This window comes from Propithecus coquereli, unplaced genomic scaffold (genome assembly GCF_000956105.1).
Source record: "Propithecus coquereli isolate 6110/MARCELLA unplaced genomic scaffold, Pcoq_1.0 Scaffold81, whole genome shotgun sequence".
Classification (NCBI taxonomy): Eukaryota; Metazoa; Chordata; class Mammalia; order Primates; family Indriidae; genus Propithecus; species Propithecus coquereli.
This window is the reverse complement of record NW_012154285.1, coordinates 4,874,218-4,901,728: the sequence shown is the minus strand read 5'-3', so window position 1 is coordinate 4,901,728 and position 27,511 is coordinate 4,874,218. Positions and strand designations below refer to the sequence as shown.

The 27,511-nt window shown below is 50.4% G+C and overlaps 1 protein-coding gene across 2 annotated transcripts in view; it reads right to left on the bottom strand.

Moving 5' to 3' along the window:
- Window positions 1-27,511, bottom strand: part of KDM2B (lysine (K)-specific demethylase 2B) — a 123,605-nt gene that overhangs the window by 88,171 nt on the left and 7,923 nt on the right. For both annotated transcript variants that reach the window (XM_012663452.1, XM_012663451.1), the window contains exons 5-6: window positions 9,765-9,943; window positions 9,303-9,409 (exon numbers count right to left, since the gene is read on the bottom strand). In XM_012663452.1, coding sequence (XP_012518906.1) covers window positions 9,303-9,409; window positions 9,765-9,943 — 286 coding nt within the window. The remainder of the gene's footprint in view (window positions 1-9,302; window positions 9,410-9,764; window positions 9,944-27,511) is intronic.

Genomic DNA, 27,511 nt, shown 5'->3' with positions numbered 1-27,511 from the left:
ACAGAGTCTTACTCTGTTGTCCGGGCTAGAGTGCCGTGGTGTCAGCCTAGCTCACAGCAACCTCAAACTCCTGGGCTCAAGCAATCCTTCTGCCTCAGCCTCCCGAGTGGCTGGGACTACAGGCATGTGCCACCATGCCCGGCTAATTTTTTGTATATATGTGTTTAGTTGTCCAGCTAATTTCTTTCTATTTTTTTTAGTAGAGACGGGGTCTCGCTCTTGCTTAGGCTGGTCTCAAACTCCTGAGCTCAAACGATCCTCCCGCCTTCGCCTCCCAGAGTGCCAGGATTACAGGCGTGAGCCACCGTGCCCGTACACTTTTAAATGAGTGAATATGTGAACTGTATCTCAATAGAGCTGTTTTTAAAAAAAGTAAAGAAATCAAGAGAAGGTGGGGGGTGTTGGCCGTGCGGAGAGGGAGGGAAAGAGAGAAGGGAGGCAGAGCCTGGGCCTTAGAGGCTTGGGTGGGGGGAGTGCATTCAGGGGAGGGAACCCATTGCCAGCAGCCCCCTTCTGAGTGCTAGCAAGAGCTGGAAAGCCCACCCTTCCTGCAGGAACAAGCCAGGACCCTCCCTTCTTCCCCAACGGCTGCCCTCCTAGGGGTGGGCAGAGCTTCAGAAGGGGGCACGAAGCGGGCTTTCAAGTCCAGGCCTGGCAGATGATGGGGCCAGGGCCCCCTCCCTACCACTCACCCCTTCCCACAGGAGCCCCAGGGGGCGTGGAGGGGCAGCCTCCCCACCGCTCACACCCATGCACCTTGGCACCTCGGGAGCCCGCACACACATGCTTACCCCACTGACCTCTTTTCCCCGCTGCACTTTGCTTTTCCATGGTTTAGGGAAGAGGGGAGGAATGGGGCGGGGACAGGCAGGGAGGAGCCAGCTGCAAGTGGGGCAGAGATAATGGGGGGTGTGGGGCTGAGCTGATCAGAAGGCGGAGGGCTCTGGGTGCCCCCTCCCTCTGGCTGCCTTTGCACCTCGCCTTCAGGTGGACCCAGGGCTCGGCAGTATGCAGGCAGCGTGCCCCGCGTCCCTCCTCCCGATAGGCTGGAAGGAGCCTTAACCATGTGTCTGCAGGAGGCTGGCAAATCAGAAGGCCTTCCCGCACATCAGAGCCCCGCTGCCTAGCAACCCCATCGGAGGGGTGTAGTTGACAGCACAGGACGCAGGCTGTCACGAAGACAGGCGCGGGCTGCGGAGCTGCCACTGGGGCGCTTAAAGTCCCGACTCTGGGCTCTACATCCTCCACGCCTGGGGCACGCGTGGACCCAGCCAGGTCCCTAGCCTGGTCCCCAGCCTGAAGGCCTGGGTGACCCTCTTCTCTCCAAGGAAGGGGGGTAGGGGTCCTGAAGCCCTAACCCACCCCACCCCCACGGACCACACTGGCCTCTTCTCTCTGAGCACCACTTCAAAATATTAGTCCTCATTTTTCCCAAAACCATCTCTTGGTCTTGGTTTTTTTCTTTTCTTTTTTTAATCTAACCTTCCTTTCCACCCGTTCCAGGCCTCAGATGAACACAGTCTAGGGAAAACAATTTAAGTGTGTGGGGTGAGCCGGCACCCACAGCAGAAAGGACAGGAGCTCGCCTCTTAGGCTCCAGGCCCCAGGGCTGCCTGGCCAGACTGGTCACCTCCAGCCCCCCAGCCCCAACCTCCCCAGCATGTGTGGGAAAATGAGAAGCTCTGCAAGCTGGCTGCTGTGTGCAGGGAAAGTTCTCCAAGTTGAGCCTGTGTCTGGTCTGCCCTCTAGGTCCCCCTCCATCATCCACTGAGGGCCCTTGGGAGCTGGGGGCGCCACCTCTAGACCTGCCTCTCCTGGAGAGGCCCCTCCTCCTGGTGTCCCTCATTTCCTGGCCGCCAGGCCCGGGCGCCCCTCCCACCAGGGGATCGCAAGCATCAGGGCAGCCAGGGTGGCTGTGACAGGACGGCTTTGTCCGGGCTGCAGGGGCCAGCCAGCAGGCCACCCCTGGCTCCCGCCCTGCGCTGACTCCAGGTCTCCCCGCTGGCTCCCGCTCGCTCGCTCGCTCGCTCGCTCTGGCGTGACGCCTTTGCACTGACCTCTACAGCTTCCTCTTCCCAAGCACACCGCAGTCACATGGGCACCCCGGCTCCGTGCCACTGCCGATAAGCTCTCCCCCGCGGCCAGCCGGCTAGCCCGGCTTCCGCCCCGGCCTCGGCTGCCCCCTGCCCAGAAAGCCACAGCCCGGACCAGCCCCCAGCCCAGGTGGCTTCTGTGTAGGAGGGCACCCTCCAAGTTGTCCGCTGAAAATTGCGAGCCCCAGAGCTAAGACCTTGGGGGGTTCCCGCCCCGCAAGGCCCGGGCTGGCTGGGAGGAGCGTGGTAGGAGGGGTCGCTGCACCTGCAGCACCAACTTTGGGGGCTGCCTGGGCGCTGCGGAGGGGACGGCCCCGCCACACCCTTTCCTGTCCAACTTAGCGAAACTCCCCCCACGGCCCAGGCGGCGGCCCCTCGGGCGAAGGGCTGGCGGGGGGAGGAGGGGCCGGGGAGCTGGCACCGTGGCGGGCTGGAGGTGCCAAGCGGCGCGCACTGCGCACTCACACCCAGCCCCGGGAGACACAAAGGGCTGCTCCGCGACGCCGCCGTGCAGCCCGCGGGCGGGAGGCCACCCACACCCCGCCCCGCGCGCCACAAAGGAGCGGGGCGCCGGGGCAGCCCCGGCCCGCGGTTACCCTCGGCGGCTGCGCGGCTCCCGGACGTCCCTTTCGGCGGCGGAGGCTCGACGCGCGCCCGGCCCCGGCGGCGACCCAAGCTGAGCCCCCTCCACGGCGCTGCCAGGCCCCGGCCGAGGACGCTGGGGCCCTCGCTCGCTGCCTGCCTTCCTCGGGGAGCCGGGCGCAGCCTGCGCTCATCCCCGCGCTGAAACTGAACACCGGCGCGGCGCGGCGGCCGCCAGGGAGGCGGAGGGAGGCCGCGGCGGCGACAGGGAAGCGCGCCGGGCCAGCGCCAGGGGACGCCGCCGCCTCCCGCGGCCGCCCCTCGCCCTAGCTGGGTGGGGGCACGAGGGCAGCTCTGCCCACCCCTGCTCTACGGGTCGGCCACTTGGGGACCCCCGCGCCCCCACTTTCTGGGAGCGCGGACACCGCTCTGCAGCTGGGGTGACGACCCAGCAAAGCCACCTTCCTTAAATGTGCCCCTCCAGGCACAGCTACAGAAAGGACCAGTGCTAGGGGATAGGGGTAGTGCCCGATTCTGAGTATGGCAGCCAAGAGAGGGATGCAGGTCTGACCCTAGGGCCAACTAGCTGTGTGACCTTGGGCAACTTACTTCCCCTCTCTGAGCCGTTTCCTCCTCCCTCCTAACAGCGAGGGTGGTGTCCTTAAATTCAACTCTGCATTCTGAGATGTCCTTTTGCAGCCCCTTCCCCTACTTGCCCACTTAGTAGCTGTGTAAACTCTACATCATAGGATTATTGTGGGAAATTGTTGAGATAAATACACATGAACCCAAAACTATAATATGATACCCAGATTATTTAATCCAAACTTCACAACAACCCTAGAAAGTCATTCCCAGCATTGACCCCATTTTTCAGATAAGAAAGCAGAGGCTGAGAGATACAGTTACTCACTCTGGTCACTAGCCTAGTAAGTGGCAGCGCTTACCCAGGCAGCCTTGCTCCCAGTGTCTCGGCCTTTCTCTGCAGGTCTACCTGGCAAATCCCAACTCTAAGAAGCAGTGTCTGGAGGTTACAGCCAAACCTCAACCACTGACTTCCTGCTGAAGGAGGTGATCCAGCTCAAATCAGAAGTTCCACCCTCCAGGTCACCAGGGCCACCAGGGCCACCGCCCTGCCCTCCTCCCACCCAGCCCCCACCCCCTCCCCCCAAACCACAAGGAGGCAGGAGATGGTTGTACGGCCTCTGCAGGGGCAGGATCAAGCTTCTCCATTCTTGGGCCAAACCCCATCCACTGGGGCTACCCATTAATATTAAAAGGTTATAATTATGAAAGGCTAATAATAATAGCTACTTACATGCATGATCTCATGTCACCCTTAAAACAACTTGATCATCCCATTTTAGGGAAATGATTTCAAGGCAGTCAATGCCCTGGGCCACCACCGTGTTGCTTCTTGATGTCATTCATGGTAGAGCCCACCTGTTATAACGCGCCTCCCAAGTGGTCTTCCCAGGAGGTTAGACTATAAACTTTTTGAAACTGGTTGGATTTTTTCTAGCATGTGTATGTTTTCCTATTTTAAAGAAGAACTAACAGCACTGGGAATATTTTCTATCTTGGATTTGAGCACCAGTCATTGAGCAGGTGTCCTTGAGCAAGAAGTTTGTAACACTTAAAAAAATGGATGTAGGGGCCATGCGCAGTGGCTCACCCCTGTAATCCTAGCATTCCAGGAGGCCGAGGCCAGAAGGATCACATGAGGCCAGGAATTAGAGACCAGCCTGAGCAAGAACAAGACCCCATCCCTACAACAACAGAAAAATTAGCCAGGTGTGGTGGTGTGCGCCTTTAGTCCCAGCTACTTGGGAGGCTGAGGCAGGAGGATCACTTGAGCCCAAGAGTTGGAGGTTGCAGTGAGCTATGATGATGCCACTGTGCTCTAGCCCAGTTGACAGAAAAAAAAAAAAAGACATAGGAGGGTTAAATGAGCTAGGAGCAGAGAAGACAGCCTGGACAGCTGGACCACGATATCCACAAGAGAATTTGGTTTTTTTTAGTAACAAAAGCCTCACCTCCTCGATAGCAGGGACTATAGCCGATTCATCTGGGTAAGTGCAGCACCCAGCAACAACCCAGTAATTATTCTACTCAGCTTTGTGACATTGGACTGGTCTTCTTTTCTGGAACTCGGCATCCCACTAGTCAGGGGACTCTAACTGGTGGCCTCATGAATCAAACCAGGCCCCAGATGTGCTTGGTTTAGCCTGCACTTTTTTAATTTTAGAGGAATTTCTAAAGGCCTGCCTCTCCAGTTAACCACAGCCCCACCAGCCCCTACTACCTTATACTCGCCCATTACCTACATTGAACCACTATGACCTTCAGTTTCCTCGTCTGTAAAATGGGGATATTAGCACCTGTCTCCAGTGCTAGTAAAGGCCAAAAGAAGCTTTTGAGCTCCTTCACTGTTTGTCAGACCACAGCAGATCATTACACCAGCAAACCTCATTCTGCAAACCCTATGTGTTACAGGATCAGATGAGAAGGGGAGCAGACTTGCTAATCTCTTTCTGGAAAAGTATTACAACACCCAGTGGTCCTGAGCAAAAAAGGTAAGCCCATGTCATAGACCTAGGGAATCGTGGAGGCTTTTAAACATGTCCACAAATTCTTTGATAGTCCTCCCTTCAAGAAGTAGAGCTAAATTCCCCTCCTCCTCAGTATGGGCTGGACTTAGTGATTCACTTTTAATTAACAGACTATGGCAGAAGTAGTGTGTGACTTTCAAAATTAGATCGTAAAAGGTACTGGGGCTTCCTCCTTGGTCTTTCTCGAACCACTCACGCTGGGGAACCCACTGCCATGTCATGACCCACTCAAGCTGCCCTACAGAGAGGTCCAATGTGGTGAGGAACTGAGGCCTCCTGCCAACAGCCAAGTAGGGGCGCCATCTTGGAAGCAGATCCTCCTGCCCCAGTTGAGCATTCAGATGACGACAGCCCAGGCCTGTTTTGACAAAAGCTCATAAGAGACTCTGACCTATAACCACTCAGCTGAGACGCTCCCGGATTCCTGACCTACAAAAACTGTGAAATAATATTTGTTGTTTTAAGCTGCTAAAAAATTTTTTAAGCTGTGAAATTTTAGGGTAATTGTTATGCAGCAATAAACAACTAATGCAGGAGTACTCCAAATCATTGGAGTCACTGTATAGTTACAAGAAATTTTCTGAAACAAATAGTTCCACATATCCAACAAAGATGTATCATTTGGTCAATAGTCAGTCAACCCAACCCCCTTTATCCTGCATTATGTTTTTTTGCAACACTTATCACCTCCTAAATTATATTATTCCCTTTTTTGCTTGCCCGTTTTCTTCTCCCCACAACATAGGCTCCAGGAGAATGGGGACTTTGCTGTATTCACTGAAGTCCACCCACTCCTACTCCATCTAGAATAGTTCTTGCACATAAGATAACTACTAGGTTAACATACTCTTTACAAATCTTTTGTCTGGCATGAACTCCCTCCACTCCTGCCACCGTCCATGGCCTTAAGTATCTCAACCGAAAACCAGTAAAGTTCCTAAACTCATCAAAACTGAACAGCATCAGCCGGGCACGGTGGCTCACGCCTGTAATCCTAGCACTCTGGGAGGCCGAGGCGGGCGGATTGTTTGAGCTCAGGAGTTTGATACCAGCCTGAGCAAGAGCAAGACCCCATCTCTACTAAAAATAGAAAGAAATTAATTGGACAACTAAAAATATATAGAAAAAATTAGCCGGGCATGGTGGCGCATGCCTGTAGTCCCAGCTACTCGGGAGGCTGAGGCAGGAGGATTGCTTGAGCCCAGGAGTTTGAGGTTGCTGTGAGCTAGGCTAACGCCACGGCACTCACTCTAGCCAGGGCAACAGAGTGAGACTCTGTCTCAAGAAAAAAAACCTGAACAGCATCAATCCTGGAGGCAGGGAGAAAGCAGTAGTGTGGCTGTATCACTTCCCTCTTCCCTACCGCAGTTCAGGTGGGCTGTCAGCTGTCTCCACTCCCGAGGGCCTCCAGCATGGAAGCTCTGTGATTTTTAGAAACAGTGTCATTTTAATTAAATTCCACAGAACCATTCTGCAGTCCCAGAGGACTTCATCATGGTGGGATTTTTACTTTGCTTATTACCTGATATCAGCATTCTTTTCAGCCAAACAAATGGACTATTTCCAAGGTGACAATTTCCTTCCTAACAAGGCTCGAATCCTGTAACAAATTCCCACGGCCACTGATGGGGTCTGTAAATCGCTCCACCACACAATCCAACCAATGTATCAAAGACATGGGGTCTTAGGAAACTAGGAGTGTGTGAGCCTTTTGGTGATCAGATAGGACCCTGAATATTAATATATTAACAGAGCTTACTATTTAAAGGTATCTTTCAATAAAGTGAAGAATATAGTGACTATCTCAGGGAGGCAAGGTAGGCATTAATTACATAAGTCAAAGCCATGTCACCCAGGGCTATCTATTTTACCTTCCTGAATACACAACTAATTGGACCGTCCCTCCTCTCCTCTCCCTGCCCTGTCATCCCCTCTTCTAGACCAGGTCCCCTCATATCCACTTGGCCCAAGCCCTTCCATCCACACAGCAGCGGGAGCACTTGCGGGATGCACCCTGCTCACAGCCCTCTCCACTTAAAATCTCCAAGAGGGCTGTGGCTATTCTTAGGCCAAGTGCAGACCCTCGCTTGCGCCCTCTTCAGCCCTACTGGCCTTACATCTGCAGGTCACCCTGCCCCTCCCTGCCATCCCAGGAAAGCTCTCCCCAGTCCTCTGCGCCTAGGCAACCCCCCTGACTCCTCAGAACCCAGCTCGGACACCTTCCCGGACCTCCCTGCCCAGGTGAATCCCCTCCCCTGGTCGCAGCTCCTCAGCACCGCCGGCCTCCGCAGCCGTGGGTCTCCACCTGTTTCTGTGATCACTGGAGTTACGTCTGTCTCCCCACAGGCTGTAAGCTCCACAAGGGCAGGAACCTCACCTGGTTTTCTCCCCCTGTACCCCGGGTACGCAGCACCCATCAGATGCTCAAGACATAGCTGCTAAATGAATGAATGAATCAATGAGCCACCACCTGCCTCTAGCTAATCTTTGAGTCCCACAGCCTTTCTTGGAGCTCACGACTCCTTCAATACCCTTTGCACTTCTCTCCCATCTCCTCTGTCATTTTAAAACCCAGGCAGAACATCTCCTCCAGGAAGCCTTCCTGATGATGCCAGCCAAATAGGATTTGTCCTGTCCCTGTCACCCTCCTAGCACTAGAAGCAAACCTCGGCCCTTGTGCTACACAACACATTCTCCGCAGAGTAGGGGCTTTTAGGTTTGTTCATTGTTTTACTTCCCCATCCCCAGGGCTCTGTAAATTTTGCTGCCATCAGATGAGAACGGAATAGAATTGAAAACAAGCCTTGCTCCCTCCCCTCCTCGAGCCAGTCTTTGCCTTTGATGCAGCCCGGATCCAAGGCGTGTAAGGAGCTTCAGCTTGGAGGGGAGGAAAAATGCCTACCAAGTAATTAAAGAAAGAGCGAGCGCTTGAGAGCAAAACCTCGAGCAGCCCAAGGGCCAGCACGCTGGCTTCCCTTACAAAGCCTGGCACGCAGTCTGCACTCACTGTGCACTGAATGAAGGGCTGAGTGGATGAAAAGTTCACAGCCTTGAAGCTCCTGGGGGCATTCCTGGCAGCAGGGCTGAGCGGAGAGACGCTAATGGATTCAGGCCGCCAGCCAGCACGCCAGCTCTTCTAGGAAGCCCAGAGCCGTAGCCCTGCCTGGGATGGCCAGTGTCTCCTTCCCCGTTTAGAGACGGAAACACAGAGGCCTGAGCCACCGGGAGCCCCAAAGGTGACTCCCTCCTCCCCAGTCGTCTGTTACTCAAGTCCTTGAACGTGGAGGGGCTCGCAGGTGCCTCTGCTAGGGCTAAACTATCAGTCTTAGGCCTTCCTGGTCACGCTACTGCATGTTTTGACATCTCTTCTATTAGACCACGGTTACCGTCCCAGTCCAGTGCCAACATCCCGCTTAGAAGGCACCGTCTAAGGTACCTCTGGTGACTAAGTGGCACCTGGGCTTTGTCTGGGAAAGGCTCATCTGGGTCAGAGCTCCCAGGTCTCAACACCAAGGAACAAAGGAACACCAGACCCTTCCCCATCACTGGCCAAAACCAGAGTGTCCAATGTGGGCAGATGCCCCTGAAATGCCCACTTTCAGAACACACCGTCACATGCAGGGAGGAGGAGCCACATTTGACAAGCATGCACAATTGCGTGTCTACACACAGACACAGGCACACAGCGACGTCTCCCGTCACTCCTGCGCAGATCCCATCGCCACAGGGGAGCTGGCGGGGAGGCCACAGGGCCATCCGGGTGGAGAGTCCAGCCCCAGAGCAGAAGCCAGAGCCCCTGCTTCCCAAAGAAGCAAGATGCCAACCTGCCCATGCCAAGGGCCCCCATCCCTCATGTCCCAGCTGTGTCCCCGCAGGGCAAAGTCCTTCCGTTCTGAAGGGGAGCAGCTGCAAAGGGACGCTCAAACCTCTGTCGATGGCCAGGAGCCCCCCTTCCTGCCTCCCCAAGCCTGAGGTCACCCCTCCCAGCTTCCCCCTGCCAGCCAAGCAGTCTTACTTCTTCACTTTCGGGTACTTCATCTCTGCAATGGCATTCGTGGCTTCCGTCTGCTTTTCCTTCAGATGCTGGGGCCACATGTTGTCCACCCAGTCCACCAGGTCTACCTGAAAGCCACACCACCGTCAGGCCTTCATTCTCCACCGCCAGGCCAGAAGCAAACACCCCCCTTTGCCCTGGGGAGCCTCTGGGTCTACACCCTTCAGCTGAGGTCCCTCTCCAAGCCCACCCCTTCCTCCTGCCTCCTGCCTCCGCCTGTGCTGCGGCCAAAACCCTGTGCCCAATGTCCCCCAACCCAGGGCATCAGCCTTGGCCACGCCCACCCCAGCCGCGCCCTCTCACGTGAAAGCCACGGGCCACCCTGCGACAGCCACGCCCTTCGCAAGCATAGGTGTGAAGGCAGGGAAGGCAGGAAAGATGAGGTGGAAGGGGCCAGGGAAGGGGACCGCAGCCCAGGCCTACCACAGTCGGACGTTTGACCAAGTGCTCCAGCTTGGTGTGGCTGAACTCGAGGCTAATGACGTTGTACAGCTTGTCCCGCTGAGCCTCGGGCGTCTCGTAGTAACGCACGAACTGGGACATGCTCATCTCCGTGCCCTTCTGGGTGTTCACGTCCATCACGTCCACCAGCCGCCGGCTCCCTGGGGGCAGAACCACACGCCAGTGGCTCCTGTCAGCTTAGGGCTCCAGATCCTGCGTGGGAGCCCCTCACAAAACAAAACCTGCTCTTCCTCCAGGGTTCCCCTACCCCATATCCCTATTCCACATCTGCTCAGCTACCTCCTCACGTCGGCTTTCCTTGTTGGATCCGTCTCCAACCTGCCTGCTTCCCTCCACCACCACGGATTCCCTTCTAGTCTAAGATGGCCTGAGAGCTTCCTAAAGGGGTCTTGGGACTACCTCCTCTTCCTCGCCCTGCACACTGTGGCCAGGGTGGTGTTCTAAATCAGAGGGCTGACCATGGACACTCCTCTCTCTGCTTATAACCTTCAATGACTCCCCGTTGCCTTTGCACAACACTCAAAGCCTTTCTGTTTATTCATAGCACTAGGAGAGTACTGATCTCTGCAGAAAATTAGCTGTTTGGCAGTCTCCCTGCCTCAACGGTGACACCAGCAAAGTGACTTGGTGTCTCTGAACCTCCCTGTGTTCATCTTGCCAACTCTTCTGATAGGCCAGTTGTGGGGACTAAATCACATGATGACTTGGCACAGTGTCTGGCACATAAACGACTGGGTGCCCTATTACTCCCTAGTGCTAATCACAATTCCTAAATACTGCCCTTCTTCGTCTACGTTCTCGGCTTTCTTCCCTGCTATTCTGTAAGCACTGTGAGGGCAGGAGTCTTCTGTCTCGCTCACCAACTCTACACCAGGTATCTAGAATCAGGCTTGGCACACACTTAGTAGCTCAGTAAATATTTGCAGAATTAATAATGAATGTTGGATGTCCTGTCAGCACGTGACATAAGACCTCACATATGAATGACAGGTGAACAGGAGAGAGTAAGATTGCGTGCCCCCAGCCCCCCCAAATCAGGCAAATCCAGCCTTTCATGTCAGCAGAGAAGTCTGCCTCTCACAGCTGACTGGAGAGAAGGGAATGAACCCTGGACGAGGAGACAGGAACCTTCCGTGCCAGCCCTAGAGCCCCCACTCGTCAACAAACCGTCGAGGAAATCACGACCCTTTCTGGAACTGTTTCCTCATCTGTAAGATGGGAACAGTAGTGTCTCCAGAACTTCAGCCAAGCTGGAAGGCACGACTAAAGCTAAGCAAAGTGCTCTGATAGGGAAAAAAGCACACAGAGCATATGCCGCATGCATGGCGACGTGTTATCAAAGCTGACGCCTCCTGTGTGTTAGGACTCAAAATACGCATCAGAACTGCCAGGGAAGCCACCACCTGAGACAGAAAGACCTCAACTACCCATCAGCTCAGTGGCACATAGATGGCCCATGGGTATTAAAAAATATATATAAACAAACAAAAAAGAAGCCAGTGACTAACCTTGTTCACAGCTACCTCGAAAGGTTATGGGTAAACCAAGCAGGGGTCAGCAAATGACAGCCCAAAGACCAAACCTAGCCCACTGCCTGTTTTTATCTGGGCTGCAAGCTAACAGTGGCACATAGATGGCCCATGGGTATTGAAAAATATATATAAACAAACAAAAAAGAAGCCAGTGACTACCTTGTTCACAGCTACCTCAAAAGGTTATGGGTAAACCAAGCAGGGGTCAGCAAATGACAGCCCAAAGACCAAACCTAGCCCACTGCCTGTTTTTATCTGGGCTGCAAGCTAACAATGGTTTTTACATTTTTTTAATGGGGGAACATTAAAAGAAGAAGAATATCTCATGATGGGAAAACTATATGAAACTCAAATTCCCAGGTCTGTATATAAAGTTTTCTTGGTGCCTGGCCAAGCCCACTGGGTTACATATTGCCCAGGGCTGGCTCCATGCTACAACGTGCTACCACGGCAGAGCTCAGCAGTTGCGACAGAGACCAAATGGGCCACAAAGCCTGAAATATTTACTCTCTGGCTCTTTACAGAGAAAGCTTGCCGGCCCTTGAACTAGACAAAACTCTCATGGAACTTAGATGCTGACATGGGTAATGTTCTCATCCCGTTCACAGAACCTGTCCTCTAATAGGCCCACGGTCAATATTTGTTGAATAAATAAACACAGCGCCTTCCCCAACATAGGAACTGAATAATAAAAGTAACTCCTTAAGTATGTAGGAGAACTTGGGTGTTACTATCTTTTGGGTTGAAGATCTAATTTTCACAACAACCCCGGAAAAGCGAGGTAAGGCTGTTTTACAAATGAGGAGACCAAGGCCCAGAGATAAAGTGACTGGCTCATGTCCCCCAGAACACACTCTTCCTGTCAGTGATGATCATTACCATTTACTGAGCACGTCAGCACAGGCGAGCTCTCAGCACAGGTTATCTCATTTTAAGTTCATCATGGTCACAGCCAGGAAGAACTTCAGTTATACCCATTTGACAGAGGAGACACTGAGCCTCGGACAACAAACGTGCCGGGGATCCCCAGGCAGCGAGTGGCAGAGCTGGGATTTGAAGCCAGTTCAGTCCAGTGCCAGAGCCCAGGTTCTTACGTCATCCCCTGAAGACTGAATCTTGATCACATGCTGAGGTCGAAAAGTGAGCCCAGACTTCCATGGCTGGCTCCCACCCCACGGATGCCGGGAAGCAGATCCAGGGGAGAACCGCTTTGTTTTTGCGTCGGGAGTGCAGATCCACCAGGGGGCATCCCTGACTTTTGCTGGGTATTCTTTCTGGCCTTGATCTTGGCAGTGCTGGCTCCTTCCTCACCAAAGGGCGCCGGGAACAGGTGGGCTCCGCTCAGGCTTTCTGGGAGGCCCACCTGGCAGAGAACCTGCTGTCAGAGCCCCAACCCCTCGCCCTCTCAAGCCAGGCTCCCACCTCCACTCACTTCTCCTCCCTAACCTTGCTCAAGGTCATGTCTGCAAAGCTCCTTGTGTAAGGAGGTCTGCTGGGCAGGCAGGAGGTGGGATCAAGAGCACTAAAGTCACAGCCCCAGAGTCACGCAAGTGAGCACTGAAGGCCAAGCTCAGCTGCCCCTGCCAACACAACGTTAAAACTTCAGTGCCTCAGGCCTCGTGGCTTCTCTGAATATCAGTTTCCCCATCTGTAATGTGGGGACAAAAATAGTAGCCAGCTCAGGAGCTGTCCTGAGACTTAAATGAGCTCAAGCACTTCACACCCACATAAAGTGCCCACAGACACGTAGTGTTACCTAGTTGGCCGGTTTCATCTGAAATGACAGGTGGAGAAAGGGAGGAGGGGGAAGTTTAGGGACTTGCCTAATGTCACAGCCAGTTAAATCTCTGCCAGCCAGTCCCAATGGACTGACCACTGAGGATCCTAAAACATAACCAGGATGCTAATGGGTGTGGAGTTTTTGTGGGAAGCAATGAAAATGTTCTAAAATTGGCGGCCGTAAAGGTTGCACAACTCTGTGAGTATACTAAAAACCATTGAAGTGTACACATTAAATGGGTGAATTGGGTGGTATGTGAATTATAGCTCAATAAAATTGTTTAAAAAAATGGAGGTTCCCAGAGATTGCAAGTAATCTAGGGGTGTTTTCAAATAAATGTATATACCTTGTATATATCATGATACTTGCCCTTTGTAAGATATTTTATGCAACACTTGTGTACTCTCATTTAACCCCACGTATACATAACCCTCACATGCACAAATACATTAATGCACAAGTTACCATTTTCAATCTTAGTCCAAATGTGGACCAAATAAAAAAGCACCTGCTGCTATTCATTAGGTACTCAAATATTTGATAAACGCAAGAATAAATGACAAATTCTATTTTGTAAAAAAGAAAAAAGGAATGCAGGTTTAAAATAATCAGTTTAACAGTATCATTCAGTTATGAGGATGTGGTAATTTGCTAAATTATAGCTTAGAACCCTGAAAATGTTATTTATTTTGCATGTGTCAAGGTATCAAAAAATAAAACTAGTCTGGGAAAAAAATCTTAATAAAAATAAGCAAGTAAATAAAAATTTTAATTAAAAAGAAAAAACAGTTGTGGGATTAGCTGACATGATCGTATTGAGTGGTGGATGCAGAGGGCGGTTCCCTCCGCCCCTACCGCCAGGCCAAACCTCAGTTCCCTCTATTCTGCTCACGGGTTTTGGCTACCAGCCTACCCACCTCGAGGGGCACTGGGCATTGAACTGCATTCCCCAAAAGGATATGTTCCAGTCCTAACTCCTGGGACCCATGAATTCACCCTTATTTGGAAAAAGGGTCTTTGCTGATATGATGGAGCTAAAATAAAGTCATACTGGATTAGGTTGGGTCCTAATCTAATCCCTTATAAAACAAGGCAAACTTAGACACACACAGAAGGAAGACAGCCACGTGAAGCCGCAGGCAGAGGCTAGAGTGCCGCATCTACAAGCCCAGGACTGCCGAGCACCGGACGATGGAGGAGACAGGAAGGAGCCTCCCCTGGAGCCTGCAGAGGAAGCGTGCCCTGCAGACACCTTGAAACTGGACTTCCGGCCTGCAGAACTGAGGGAGAATCAACTGCTGTGGTTTCAAGCCACCCACTTTGTGGTACTTTGTTACGCAGCCTAGGAAGCGAATCTAAGAGCTGATGAGAGAATTACCGGGTAAACCTCCATGCTCCAAATACACAGGCAGGGAAGGGCAGTCGCCTCCCCGACAGAACCTAGTGCTAGCTGATCACGGGGCAGATGCCGTCCGTAACTAAACCGCATAGTTTACCAAGTAGCGTCACAAAGAGAAAAATGTCATGCGCTGGTGACCGCACACCACTTCTTCCTAAACACCCAATTTCTTTGTTGCTTGTTTTTTGTCTTTCTCCCCCACTCTAGAGCTTTGTCTGTCTTGCTCACTACTCTGTCCCCAAGTTTCTAGAACAGAGCCTGGCACACACTAAGCACTCACTAAATCTTTGTTGAATGAATAAATGAGTGTCATCATTTACTTTTATATCCTGTGTGGCATACAGGACACATGCCAGAAATTGCGAGAGGTTGAGAAAGTCATCTCAACCTATCACATATAAACAACAGCTGAATTGAAGAAAAGACCTGGGGGTGTCTAGGGTGGGACACCGTGCCAGTAGCAACAAAGATGAGCTCTGCACGAGGAAGACCCCTGGAGTCCTGGGCGGCCAGGAGCTCCAGCCCGGGGACAACGTGACTGAACACGGAAGGATGGGTGTGTGTGGGGAAGCCCTGTGTTTACTGTTTCACGCACTAACCAGGCTTCCCAACACCGCGGGGTTCCCGTGCACCCCCTGCCCTCTGCTCCTTTGCAGCTCTCCACGTCACAGAAGCCACTCGGAACCAGCATCGGGAGACTCCTGGCCAGGCCAAGGTCCCCAGCTGACCCCACCTCGGCCTGCCCTGCCCTCTGATGAAAGGGAGTCAGGACTTGGAGTGTCTTCACTCCGCCACATTCCTTCTCTCCTTCCCAAAACCAGGGTAGGGCTGTGGGGAACAGCTGGGGCCAAAGGCAGAGGAGGGAGGGTGCAGGGTAGAGGCCCAAGGGGGAGAGGCTGAGTGACTGTATTAGGAGCGGAAGGTTGGGACGCTTGGTTCTAAGAATAGCTTCCCAGGTGTCCTGGAAGGGGTGGGTGTGGGACGTGGGACGGGAGGGAGGAGGAGGGGAAGTCAGTTCTGCTGGGTGCCTGGGCTCCATGGCCATGCTCTCCAGGGAAACACAAACGCACCAGGAACCTGCTACTGCAACACTGCTGGGGTCCAGCACCCAGGGGGCACGGGACGCACAGACATGACAGTACACTTCCAGGGAGATGGGATGATATTGGTAGAGTGAACCACCAGCTTTGAAGTTGGACACATCTGGGCTAAGGACCCGCTCTGAACCAAACAGCAGACAAGGGGAAGTTTCTCTCCATAAATATATTCCAGTCAGTAAGTGACAAAAGAATGACAGAATTAGACCATCACCTCCTTGCAGCCACTGATGAACTAAGGGAGCTAGACAGCGATCACTGATGGCTGCCAACATCGAGAGAATAAGAGAGATGACCCGACCTATGTGCTTCCCAATGGAAAAACAGGACACCAAGTATGAAGTAGTCTTGCCAGAAATCATGAATGGTTGAATAAATGAATGAATGAGTGTGCATGTGTAGGGAGAGAGAGACAGATACCTTGAATCTGGTCAACTATCTACACCCAACCACCAATTTATGGAGGAAGGAGGGACACGTTAACGCCAAGGGAATGCCATTGGAAAATCCAGACAATGGACAACTCTACGGTCAAATAATGCGACTTCTTGGAGGAGATGGAGAGAGAACCCAGAGAGTAAAAGGGATTTGAAAATCATCACAATCTATCACAATGTATGGACCTTAATTACATTCTCATACAACTGTGCAAAAAAAAAAAAAAGGCCAGCACAGTGGCTCACACCTGTAATCCCAGCACTCTGGGAGGCTGAAGCAGGAGGGAGGATCGCTTGAAGCCAGGAGTTTGAGACCAGCCTGGGCAACAAAGCGAGACCCTATTGCTACCAAAAATAGAAAAAGAAAATAACCAGGCATGGGGGTATGCACTTGTGGTCCCAGCTACTTTTGCGGAGGCTGAGGCAGGAGGATCGCTTGAGCCCAGGAGTTTGAGGTTGCTGTGAGCTATGATCATGCCACTCTACTCCAGCCTGGGCGACAGAGCAAAACCCTGTCTCTAGAAAAGAAAAATTTAAGCAACATTTATGATATATATGAAACAACTGGAAATTTCACCAATGAATGTGAATATTTAGTAATTTTAAGGAGTTGTTTTTAAAAGACTGGGTGTGATCATAGTATTGTGATTACGATTTTAAAAATTCCTTCTCATTGAGAGCTATCCACTGAAGACTTTGTGGATGGAGGGGTATGATGTCTGGATGTGCTTCAACTATTGTGGGAGAGGAGGAAGCGGAAGGGGACGGGATGCGGCAGGGTTGACCATGCCTTGGTGGTGGGGCCAGGTGCTGGGGACAAGGGCCTTCATTTCACTTTCTGTTGACTCTTGTTAATATTTTTTAAATTCTCTATAATAAAAAGTCTAAAACCAAAATAATCCCAGTTCTGTTAATTACTAGCTCCATGGCTTAAGGAACCCACTCAACCTTTCTAGACGTGGAGGGTATTGTAAAATGGGCCCGTTAATGTTGAGCTTAATACAACGTCCAGCATGTGATAGGGTCTGAAACGCACGTAGCCACCGGCCGCAGAGCAGGTCCGGGGCTGCGGACAGAACCATGAATGGGAGGTGAGGAGGTGTCCCGGTCAGACAGAAAGGGACAGGGAGCTTTGCCCCCTGCATGTGGACTTCTCAGGCACCCAAACTTTAACGACCAGCCAGCGCAGGCCCATCTGGGCTCTTCTATTGTCCCATGAAGAACCAGGCGGGAGACTGGGCACCTGACTTCTTCCCATCACTGACGGCCCTCAGGAACCACAGAATGAACTGCGGGGGCCTCAACGGCACCCCGGATGGTGACAAGAGCCCTGGACTGAGCTCTAGTCCCGGCAACCCCACCTGACCCTTCCCTAGGCCTCAGTTGCCTTGCGTGTAAAGGCAGGAAGAAGTTGACTTTATACTTCTTTTTTTCTTTGCCACAGAACTCGTTCTTCCACAGAAGCTTTGACCAGAGCCAAATATATAAATAAAAACAAGCAGCCCAGGCTGCAGCAGGAGGCAGGGGGTGCTCAGAATTCAGACCCAGATTCCTGGGATTTCCCTTTGAAAACCACCGGGTTAGGGCATTTTTAGGTCCTTTCCCAGGGCTGACACACTGATTTTTAGCCTAGTTCCCCTGAATACTCAGATCAGTTCCCTTAAATGTGACCTGGGGGGCATGTTGGCAGTTGGGGCAGGACACCCAGAGGCTTGACCAAGGAGTGAGCGGGGACACCGAGGGCCTGCCAGTCCCTTTCGGCCCGAGCTGGGAGATTAAGAACTCGCGGTCAATCGTCTCAGGTTCCCGGTCTGATCTGCCACAGAGGCAAAGGGGGCCTGGGCTTGGGGGCCTGGACTTGGGGGCCCGGTGTGGGAGCAAGAGGCTCAGCACCAGGGAGGAGGCAAGTACCCCAAAGGGACAGAAGGGACAGATCAGTGCCAAGAATGGAATGCAGCCCTCCCAGCTTTTAGGAGCAGCCACCCCTAGAGCAGGCGACAGGGACAAGCTGCCCTTCGGAACTCACAAGAGATCCACGCTGCTGGAGCTCTCAGGCCCCCTAAGTCAATGGGTTACAGGAGAAACTTTCCACGTGGGAGCGGTGCCTGTGGTTCCTAAGTAGGCCAACCGCCTCCTCCCTCTCTCTCCCTCCTCCTCCCAGTCGCATCCGTGCTCTGTGCTCTGGGCTCCTGGGCTGCACACGCTTCCAGCAGATTCCAGCTGCGGAAATTAATCCGTGGCCCCGTGGCCCTTGCTTTGAAGGCTCCATCAGTCAGCCCCAAGAGCCGTGGGCACAGGGCCAGGAGGGGGCTGCTGAAAGTCACCTTGAAGGCTGATGCGAAGCACACGTACACAGGCAGCACCCCAAACTCCCCCTGAGTGAGCCCTGCTCTCCGAGAGGTGCACAAAACTGTTCCACCTCACAGTTCTGGAACCTTCTCTATCATCCAGTTACTAGACTGGTTTTTTATTCTGCTACTTGGGTCCATCTCCTCATCCATCTCCCAGAGGCAGCATTTATTAGCAAGAGCACTGGCCATGGGTTCGAATCCCACTCCACTCCACTATTTCAAGAAATAGGCCTTCGGTATATCCCTGAACCTCTCTGGGCCTCAGTTTCCTCATTTTTAAAGTAGTGAACACAGGACCAGTCGTACTGACCTAACACAATTTTTTTTTTTTTAGAGGCAGGGTCTTGCTGTTGTCATTCAGACTGAAGTGCAGTGGCAAGTGGCATGAACATAGCTTACTGTAACCTCAAATTCCTGGGCTCAATCGATCCTCCAGCCTTAGCCTCCCAAGTAAATACTACAGGCGAGTGCCACCACACTCAGTTAATCTTTTTTTTCTTTTGTAGAGACAGGGTCTTGCTCTATGTTCCAGAGCATAGTGCAGTGGCCTGATCATAGCTCACTGCCACTTCCAACTCCTGGGCTCAAGTGATCCTCCTGCATCAGCCTCCCAAGCAGCTAGGACTACAGGTGTCTATCACCACACCTTGTTAATATTTTTATTTTTTTTGTAGAGACAGGGTCTCACTATGTCGCTCAGGCTGGTCTTGAACTCCTGGCCTCAAGCAGTCCTCCCACCTGGGCCTCCCAAAGTGCTGGGATTACAGGTGTGAACCACCTCGCCCAGCCTTGACACAATTATGAAAAGTCTTTGTAGGCCGGGCGCGGTGGCTCACGCCTGTAATCCTAGCACTCTGGGAGGCCGAGGCGGGCGGATTGTTTGAGCTCAGGAGTTCGAGACCAGCCTGAGCAAGAGCGAGACCCCGTCTCTACTAAAAAAGAAAAAATTAGCCGGGCATGGTGGCGCATGCCTGTAGTCCCAGCGACTCGGGAGGCTGAGGCAGGAGGATCGCTTGAGCCCAGGAGTTTGAGGTTGCTGTGAGCTAGGCTGACGCCACGGCACTCTAGCCCGGGCAACAAAGTGAGACTCTGCCTCAAAAAAAAAAAAAAAAAGACTTTGTAAACTTAAAAGCAGAGGACATGGTCCCAAACCGAAGGTGCAAGGGTGTAGGGAAGGGGAAGGCCCAAGGCTGGGAGTCACGGCACAACATGGGGCAAGTCTCTCCTCAGATCTAGGCCTCAGGTTCCTCCTTGTGAAATAAGAGTGTGGATGCCAAGGCTGTCCCTAAGCGCTAATATCTTCTGGTTCCTCATCTTTGCATCTTTTAAAATTATCCCCAGGACTGTCCTCTGTGCTCTAGGCTCAAGATCCTGACATGCATACATGGATGGATCTAAGACTAACAAATCTAAGCTAAACCCAGTCAGGCCAAAAGATCAGAAAAGATACCCAAGCCAACACCAACAAGGACGTCTGGAGTATGACACACTCAGAGTCACCCACAGGACTGTGCAGAACGAGTTAACAGAACAAGCTCTACGGTCAGACCGACATGGGCTAAATCTCAGCTCTTCCACACCCTGGCTATTTGACTATGGACAAGCATCTCTGAGCCTCAGTTTTGACATCTATAAAATGGGCACAGCAATAAATGGGGTTTTATGTGGATCAGACAAAATAATACAGGAGAGGTCCCTGGGTCATAATAAGAACTTAGTGAACAGTAGCTAATGCTGTTATTTATGTTTTAAGGAGCGACCCACAGGAACAGTGATTCATATTAGGAAGAATAGTGGGCAGGAGTGATTATAGCTCCCTTGGGCTCCTAGAACAATTAAGATTTTGTTTTCAGAGCACCAGCTTTCCAGGAATGGAGAAATAAAACAAATCAGTGAGGTGGGTGAAGAGACAACATACCAGACAGCATAACTGACACCCTCCTCAACGGGGCCTGTGACCCTCAGCTCCTTCCCTCCTTGCATTTCTCCCACACAAGGACCAACCAAGCCTGACCCTGCTCAGCTTGTGAGATCAGACAGGAGTGGGTGCACTCAGGGTAGCGTGGCCATGGCTGAGACCTCCCTCCTTGCATTTCTATCTGTCTTGCCAGTTGGATGATGCCTCCCCGACCTGCCTGTCCAACTCTGACTTCTCTCCTGGTCTCAAGTTTAAAATTTTAAAAGTCTATGATTTTTAAACAAACGTTTAAGAGGCCTGGTGACAAGTCAGCCACCTTTGATTTCCAAGGAGTAAGAACTTACTCTTTTCCTTAAACACAGCCCATCGAGGGCAGAGCCCATGTCTCGGGAATGTCCTTAACGCTCCCATCTAGCACAGGACCACACACGATACAGACGCCCAGAACAGCCATGAGGGAAGGTTCGGTTGAGGAGGAAGAGGAGGAAAAGGAGGAAGAAGCCGTGACATGGGCTTTGGAAACACCCAGAGCAGGAATCGGTCCTGGTATCACTCAGTGTGGTTTGTTCCCTCTGAGCCTCAGATCCCTCACCTAAAAAAGGGGACAATAACACCTGCGTCATAGGATTATTGGTGAGGACAAAGTGATGTCGTATGGTAAACATTCAATAAAAGATAGGTGGTTATTACTATAATTGCATGAAGTAATTTATCATGAAGATTTTTCAAGAAAAGGGGCCAAAGAAAGCATTAGTTGGCTTGGATACCCTCATTAGAGAGAAATCCAATAAAGAAATAATATGCAAGACCCCAGAGCCATGGGCCACCCATCCTTCAATGACATCAGTATGGACCCAGCAAGTTATGGCTACCTTTGGCCAGGTTTAAAGCATCTTCAGAAGCAAATAGAATTCTCTCTTTCTTGGACCCCTTATCCCTTCAACCCCCAATCCCTAGAAGTAAAAATATCCCAATATTCTTAGTGAAGTATCCAGGACAGAGACCTTGCGGGGTATAGGGGAGGGACAGGGTCACACAACTCCACCCCCGACCTTAGGTCCCAAATTGGTCTGGTGGAAAAACCTAGTTCTGAGTCCACATTCTGCGAATGTGCCACCACGTGACGCCGGCAAGAGGCCAAAAGTCCCTGGAGTTCCAATTCCTCATGAAACAGAGGTAAGAACAACTCCTTTGGCAACCACCATCACAATAACCGATTCAGGCAACAATCAACAAGAGATGTTAAACCCGTGGGGTGAAAGGTTATTGAGGAACAGGTTACTCACAGTGGCAAAGCACCTCCCAAAGATTACGTATTAGTACCAAATGGAAGAAGGCACAACAGACAAATCTATTATTAACGGATAACCACCTTAACAAAGTGATCAAGCTCAACCATTATTGGGTGCCAATCACGGGGCCCAGTAACAGCATGTGCCTCCTCATGACATGATGTCATACACCAGCAGTCCCCAACCTTTTTGGCACCAGGGACTGGTTTCATGGAAGACAATTTTTCCACGGACCTGGGTAGGAGGCAGAGCTCAGGTGGTGATGAAAGTGACGGGGAGTGGCTGTAAATACAGATGCCCTGTGGCACCCCCACCACCACTCTCGGTTCCTAACTTTTATGGAAGGACAATATTTCCACAGATCGGGGGTGGGGAGGTGGTTGGCGGGGAAGGTGGGAGGGAGGCGGGTGGGGGGTGAGAGGCAGGGCTCTGCAGCCCAGGGGTTGGGGACCACACTCATACACTGAGAAAGACACAGCATCACCCCTATATAATCTTCCTGTAACCTGAATGGACTCATAGGAAAGCAATGAGACAAACCCCAAGCAAAGGACATCTGCAGAACAATGGGACTAGTCATTTTAAAAATGTTTAACTCATAACCCCCCCTGCCAAAAAAAAAAAAAGACTAGGGAAATTTTTTAGGGAGATGGTGATAAAAAAGACATGGCAATAAATTCAATTTGTGATCTTGCATGCCAGATAAAAAGCAAAAGGAAAATAACAGCTTTAAGGACATTTTTGGGAGAAATGGGAAACTGTATATTACATATTAATATTGTATCCATGTTAAATTTCCCAGGTATGGTTGATAATTTTACTGAGATTTTGCAGCAGAATGCCCTTCGTTCTTAGGAGATACCTGTGGCAGCATTTAGGGGTGACAGGCCATGATTTCTGCCGAAAATTCAAATGGTTCAGCAAAATGTACATGTTGTTTGTGGGGAACAGGGAGGGAAGTGGGGATGTATGCAGAAAAACAAATCAAATGTGGCAAAATGTTACCAACTGGAGAATCTTCAGTCAAGAGTGTATATGGTTTGTTCACTGTACTATTCTTGCTATTTTCCTGTGGGTTTGAAATTTCAAAATAAAAACTTGGAGGGAAAAACAACATTCTTCCTCTTTGCCTCAGAGGCTCCTGTAAGTATCAAAAGGAATAAAGGAAGTAAAAGATCTTTTAAAAGTATAATGTGAGTGGAGGTCCCAGCCAGTGCAATAAGACAAGGAAAATAAATTAAAAGGCATAAAGATTGGAAGGAAGAAATAAAACTGATATTGCAGTAGATGGCATAATTCCTTAACTTAAAATAGCAACCCCCCTAAAAATCAAACACCTAGGAATAAATCCAACGAGATAGAAAAGTCTTCTATAAAAACAACCTACAAATACATGGAAGAATATGTCATGTTTACCAGTGAGAAAATTCAATATGACAAATATTTCCTCAATTAATCCATAGAATCAACAGGATTCCAATCAAAATCACAGCAGGGTTTTGAAAAATATTGATAAGCTGATTCTAAAATTCATATAGAAATGCAAAGAGTGATAAGAGAAAGCAATCTTGAAAAAGAACAAGTGCTGGAAGGCTTTATCACACACCCAGTCCTATTATAAAGTTAAGTAAGACAGTATAGCACTGGCTGCAGGACAAACTGACCAGTGGAGCAGACTAGAGCATCCAGAAACAGACCTGCACAAATGCGGTCACCTGATTCACGACAAAACAACACTTCAGTGCCATGGGGAGAGGGCATTTTTTTAAATAACGGTTCTGGGTCAACTGGATATCCACACAGGGAAGAAAAAAAAAGGATCTTGACCTTGATCTCCCACCTAACACAAAAATCAATTCCAGATGAACTACGGATCTAAATGTGAGAGTTCAAACAATAAAGCTTTTTGAGAGAAACATATGAAAATCTGCACGACCTTAGAAGCAGGCAAAAATGTCATAAGCAAGACATAAAAAGAACTAATGGACCAAGTAGAGCTGAATAGTCTGTGTTAAATTAAGAACTTCTGTTCATTCAAAGACGCCTTTTTAGGAGTGTGAAGACAACCCACAAAGTGGGAGAAGATTTTTAGAATATATATATCCGGCAAAGGACTCATATTCAGAATATATAAAGAACTTTTATGTCATGGGCTAAATTGTGTCCCTCCAAAAATTTATATACTGAAGTCCTAACCCCCAATACCTCAGAATGTATCCGTATTCGGAGATAAAGCCTTAAAGAGATAATTAAGTGAAAATGAAGACTTGAGGGTGGGCCCTCATCCAATGTGACTGGTGTCTTTATAAGAGTTTAGGACACAGATACACACAGAAGGAAAACTATGTAAAGACAGGGAGAAGATACCCATGTACATGCCAAGGAGAGAGACCTTCAAAGAAACCAAATCTGCCGACACCTTGATCTTGGCTTTCATTCTTTCTTTCTTTCTTTTTTTTCCTTTTGTAAGACAAGATTTCACTCTGTCATCCAGGCTAGAGTACCGTGGCACCATTACAGCTCACTGCAACGTCAAACTCCTGGACTCAAGCAATCCTCTTGCCTTGGTCTCCCAAGTAGCTGGGATTATTGGCGCGCACCATCGCGTCCGGCTAATTTTTTTACTTTTGTAGAGATGGGGTCTTGCTATGTTGCTCAGGCTGGTCTTAAACTCCTGGCCTCAAACAATCCTTCCTGGCTCAGCCTCCCAAAGTGCTGGGATTACAGGCGTGAGCCACCGTGCCTGGCCAATTTTGGATTTTTTTTTTTTCCCATTTAGCAGAAACATTTGTATGGATTTCTTAACTCCAGAATTGTGAGAAAATAAATTTCTGTTGTTAAAACCCCCCAGTCTGTGGTACTTCATTATGGCAGCCCTAGCAAACTAATACACCTTACAATCAACAAGAGACAACCCTTTAAAATAATAAGGAAAAGACCTGATCAGACATTTCACAGAAGAGGATATCCAAATAGCCACCAAACATATGAAATAGAGTTCCATTTCATTAGCCCTTAGAGAAACGCCAACTAAAAGAGATACAACTATACTCCTACCAGCATGGGAGCGTGGCTGAAATGAGAAGAATGAACACAGCAACTACTGGTGAGGATATGGAGCAGGTGGAACCAGACCAAGCCCTTGGGACAACTATTTGACAGTATGGACTAAAACTGAACACATAAGCACACTCCATGACCCACGTAACTCCACTCTCAAGTATATGCCCAACAGAAATGCATCCATATGTTCGCCAAAAGTCATGTTCTACAATGTTCAAAGCAGCACTCTACAGATAGCCTAGAACTGGCAGCTACCCAAGTGCCCATCAACTGTAGAATGACAAATTGTAAAATATTCACAGAATGGAAACTATATAACACTGAAAATAAATCTACAAACACACACAACAAACAACATGGATGAATCGCATAAACACAAAGTTGAATGAAAGAAGCCAAAAACAAAAGAGGACGTTCTACACGATTCCACTGACATAAGATGAAAACAGACAAAACTCAGTCGTGCTGTTAGAAGTCAGGGCAACCAATAGTGGAGGGTAGTGACCAGATGGGAACGCGAGGGGACTGCAGGGGTACTGGTTACCCTGACGTGTTCTCTTTGTTAAAACTAATCCAGCTATGGCTGGGCATGGTGGCTCATGCCTGTAATCTTAGCACTCTGGGAGGCCAAGGTGGAAGGATCACTTGAGGTCAGGAGTTCAAGACCAGCCTGAGCAAAAGCGAAACCCCGTCTCTACTAAAAATAGAAAAAATTAGCTAAAAATAGAAAAACTTAGCCGGGTGTGATAGTCCCAGCTACTAGGGAGGCTGAGGCAGGAGGATCACTTGAGCCCAGGAGTTTAAGGCTGCAGTGAGCTATGATGACGCCACTGCACTACAGCCAGGGTGACAGAGTGAGACCCTGTCTCAAAAAAAAAAAAAGAAAAATTAACCGAGCTATATAGTCAGAATGTGTGCGCTTTTCTATATGCATACTATATTTTAATGAAAAGGTTTTTTTAAGTGTACAATATTACAGAAATGGAAAATGCCTTTCTTTAAAAAAAGCAGGGAGTTAGGAACAGACTGCTGATAGAAAAAAGCCCAACTTTAGGACATCAGAGAAGAGTCTGTAGCCCCAAGTTGTGGCCTGGACCGCTGACCACGCACCAGCCCCCTTCTCAAACAGCCACCCCTCAGGACGCGCTGCCTGGGGCAAGGGCAAGAGACTGGAAGACAGAGGCTGGGACCCCGCACTGACCGGGAGGGTTGACCCAGCCTCCCCCCAACACTGCCCTCCAAAGCAGAACTGCCCCTGCTGTCAGGGGTATGTTTATGTCGCCCAGCAACCCTGGAGAATCGCTCCTTCCCCACTCTCAGTCCACATGGTTCTGCCGGGCTGACCCAGCCTGGCTTAGGGCTGCGCAAAGGCTTCAGAGCCAATCCAGAGACATTCGATGGAAGGACTGAGGGTTTGGAATGGGGGACCCTGAGCTGGCAGGACGGACGCCTGGAGCTGCTGGCTTCCCTCTTTACCACCACACGGGGAGGAACCTGCCCCAGAACGAAGCAGAAAGGAGAAACAGAGCTGACTTCCTGAGATCATTTTTGAGCATCTAGATCTGCATGTGCCTGGAGGCTACACCCTGAACTTGTTACCTAAGCCAATGAATTTCCTTCTGCATAGGCCAGCTTGAGTTACATTTGTCACTTACGTCACTTACGACAAATGTGCCCTATCACCACTCTCTGAAGCCTGTGTGCGGCTCAGAGACCAAAATGGGCTTGATAATTCTCCACGCTGGCTGCCATCTCGGGCACCCCTGACTATACCTCCACAAGGCACTTTTTTTTGGCAGGGGGAACAGGGTCTTGCTCTGTTGCCCAGGCTGGAATGCAGTGGTATCATCATAGCTCACTCTCCTCAAACTCCTGGGCTCAAGCAATTCTCCTGCCTTAGGCTCCCAAATAGCTGGGACTACAAGTGCATGCCACCAGACCTGGCTAATTTTTCTATTTTTTGTAGAGACGGTTGGTCTCTTGCTCTTGCTCAGATTGGTCTACAACTCTTGCCCTTAATCGATCCTCCTGCCTCGGCCTCCCAAAGTGCTAAGATTACAGGCATGAGTCACCACACCCGGTACTTTAATATTCATCGTTCCATTTGATCGTCACAGAAATGCCAATAGAAATGGAGGCAGGTACAACTGTTCCGGCTTCCTTCACCATCGTAGACCATTCCAGAGCTGGTAAGGACGTCAGGACCATCTAACTGGACGGTAGAGATGAGTCTGTAGCCCCTCTGGCTTCCAGGTTGAGAAGACTGAGGCCCCAGGAAAGAAGAGACAACCTGGCCACAACCAGAGCCTCAGAAACCACAAAAGGCTTGAGAGTATCTCAAAAGGGCCTAGGGGAGCAACAGTATTTAGGAAATCGGCAGATCGTGATGCGGCCTGAACCCCAGATTTGAGGTTTGGCTTTAATCGTTGCTCATAAAGAGAATCATCGACCCATATCCTTCTATTATAATAAATGATCAGGGCCACTGATTGAGCACGCCTCATCTGGATAATGCTAAGATTCATTCATTCATATTCTTATATAATCCCCCTCTGGGCAGATTCTGTTCTTGGCTCCATTTTGCACATGAACAGACCCACGCTTAGGTGGGTTAAGTAGCTCTCGGGGAGTTGGGCCACAAACCAAGATTGTCCAACAGCAGAAGCTGGGCCGGGTTTGAGACACCAGGCCAAGTTGCCTGTGCCGAAACTTGATTTAAAGTGTGCACTGTCCCATCTTCTGTCCCTTGCTGGAATCGTTTGTCTCCTACTCTGATGTTCACTTCCTTCAGCATTTCAAGAATCCAGCTTTAAAAAAATCTGTTTCCTGAGCAAGGCAT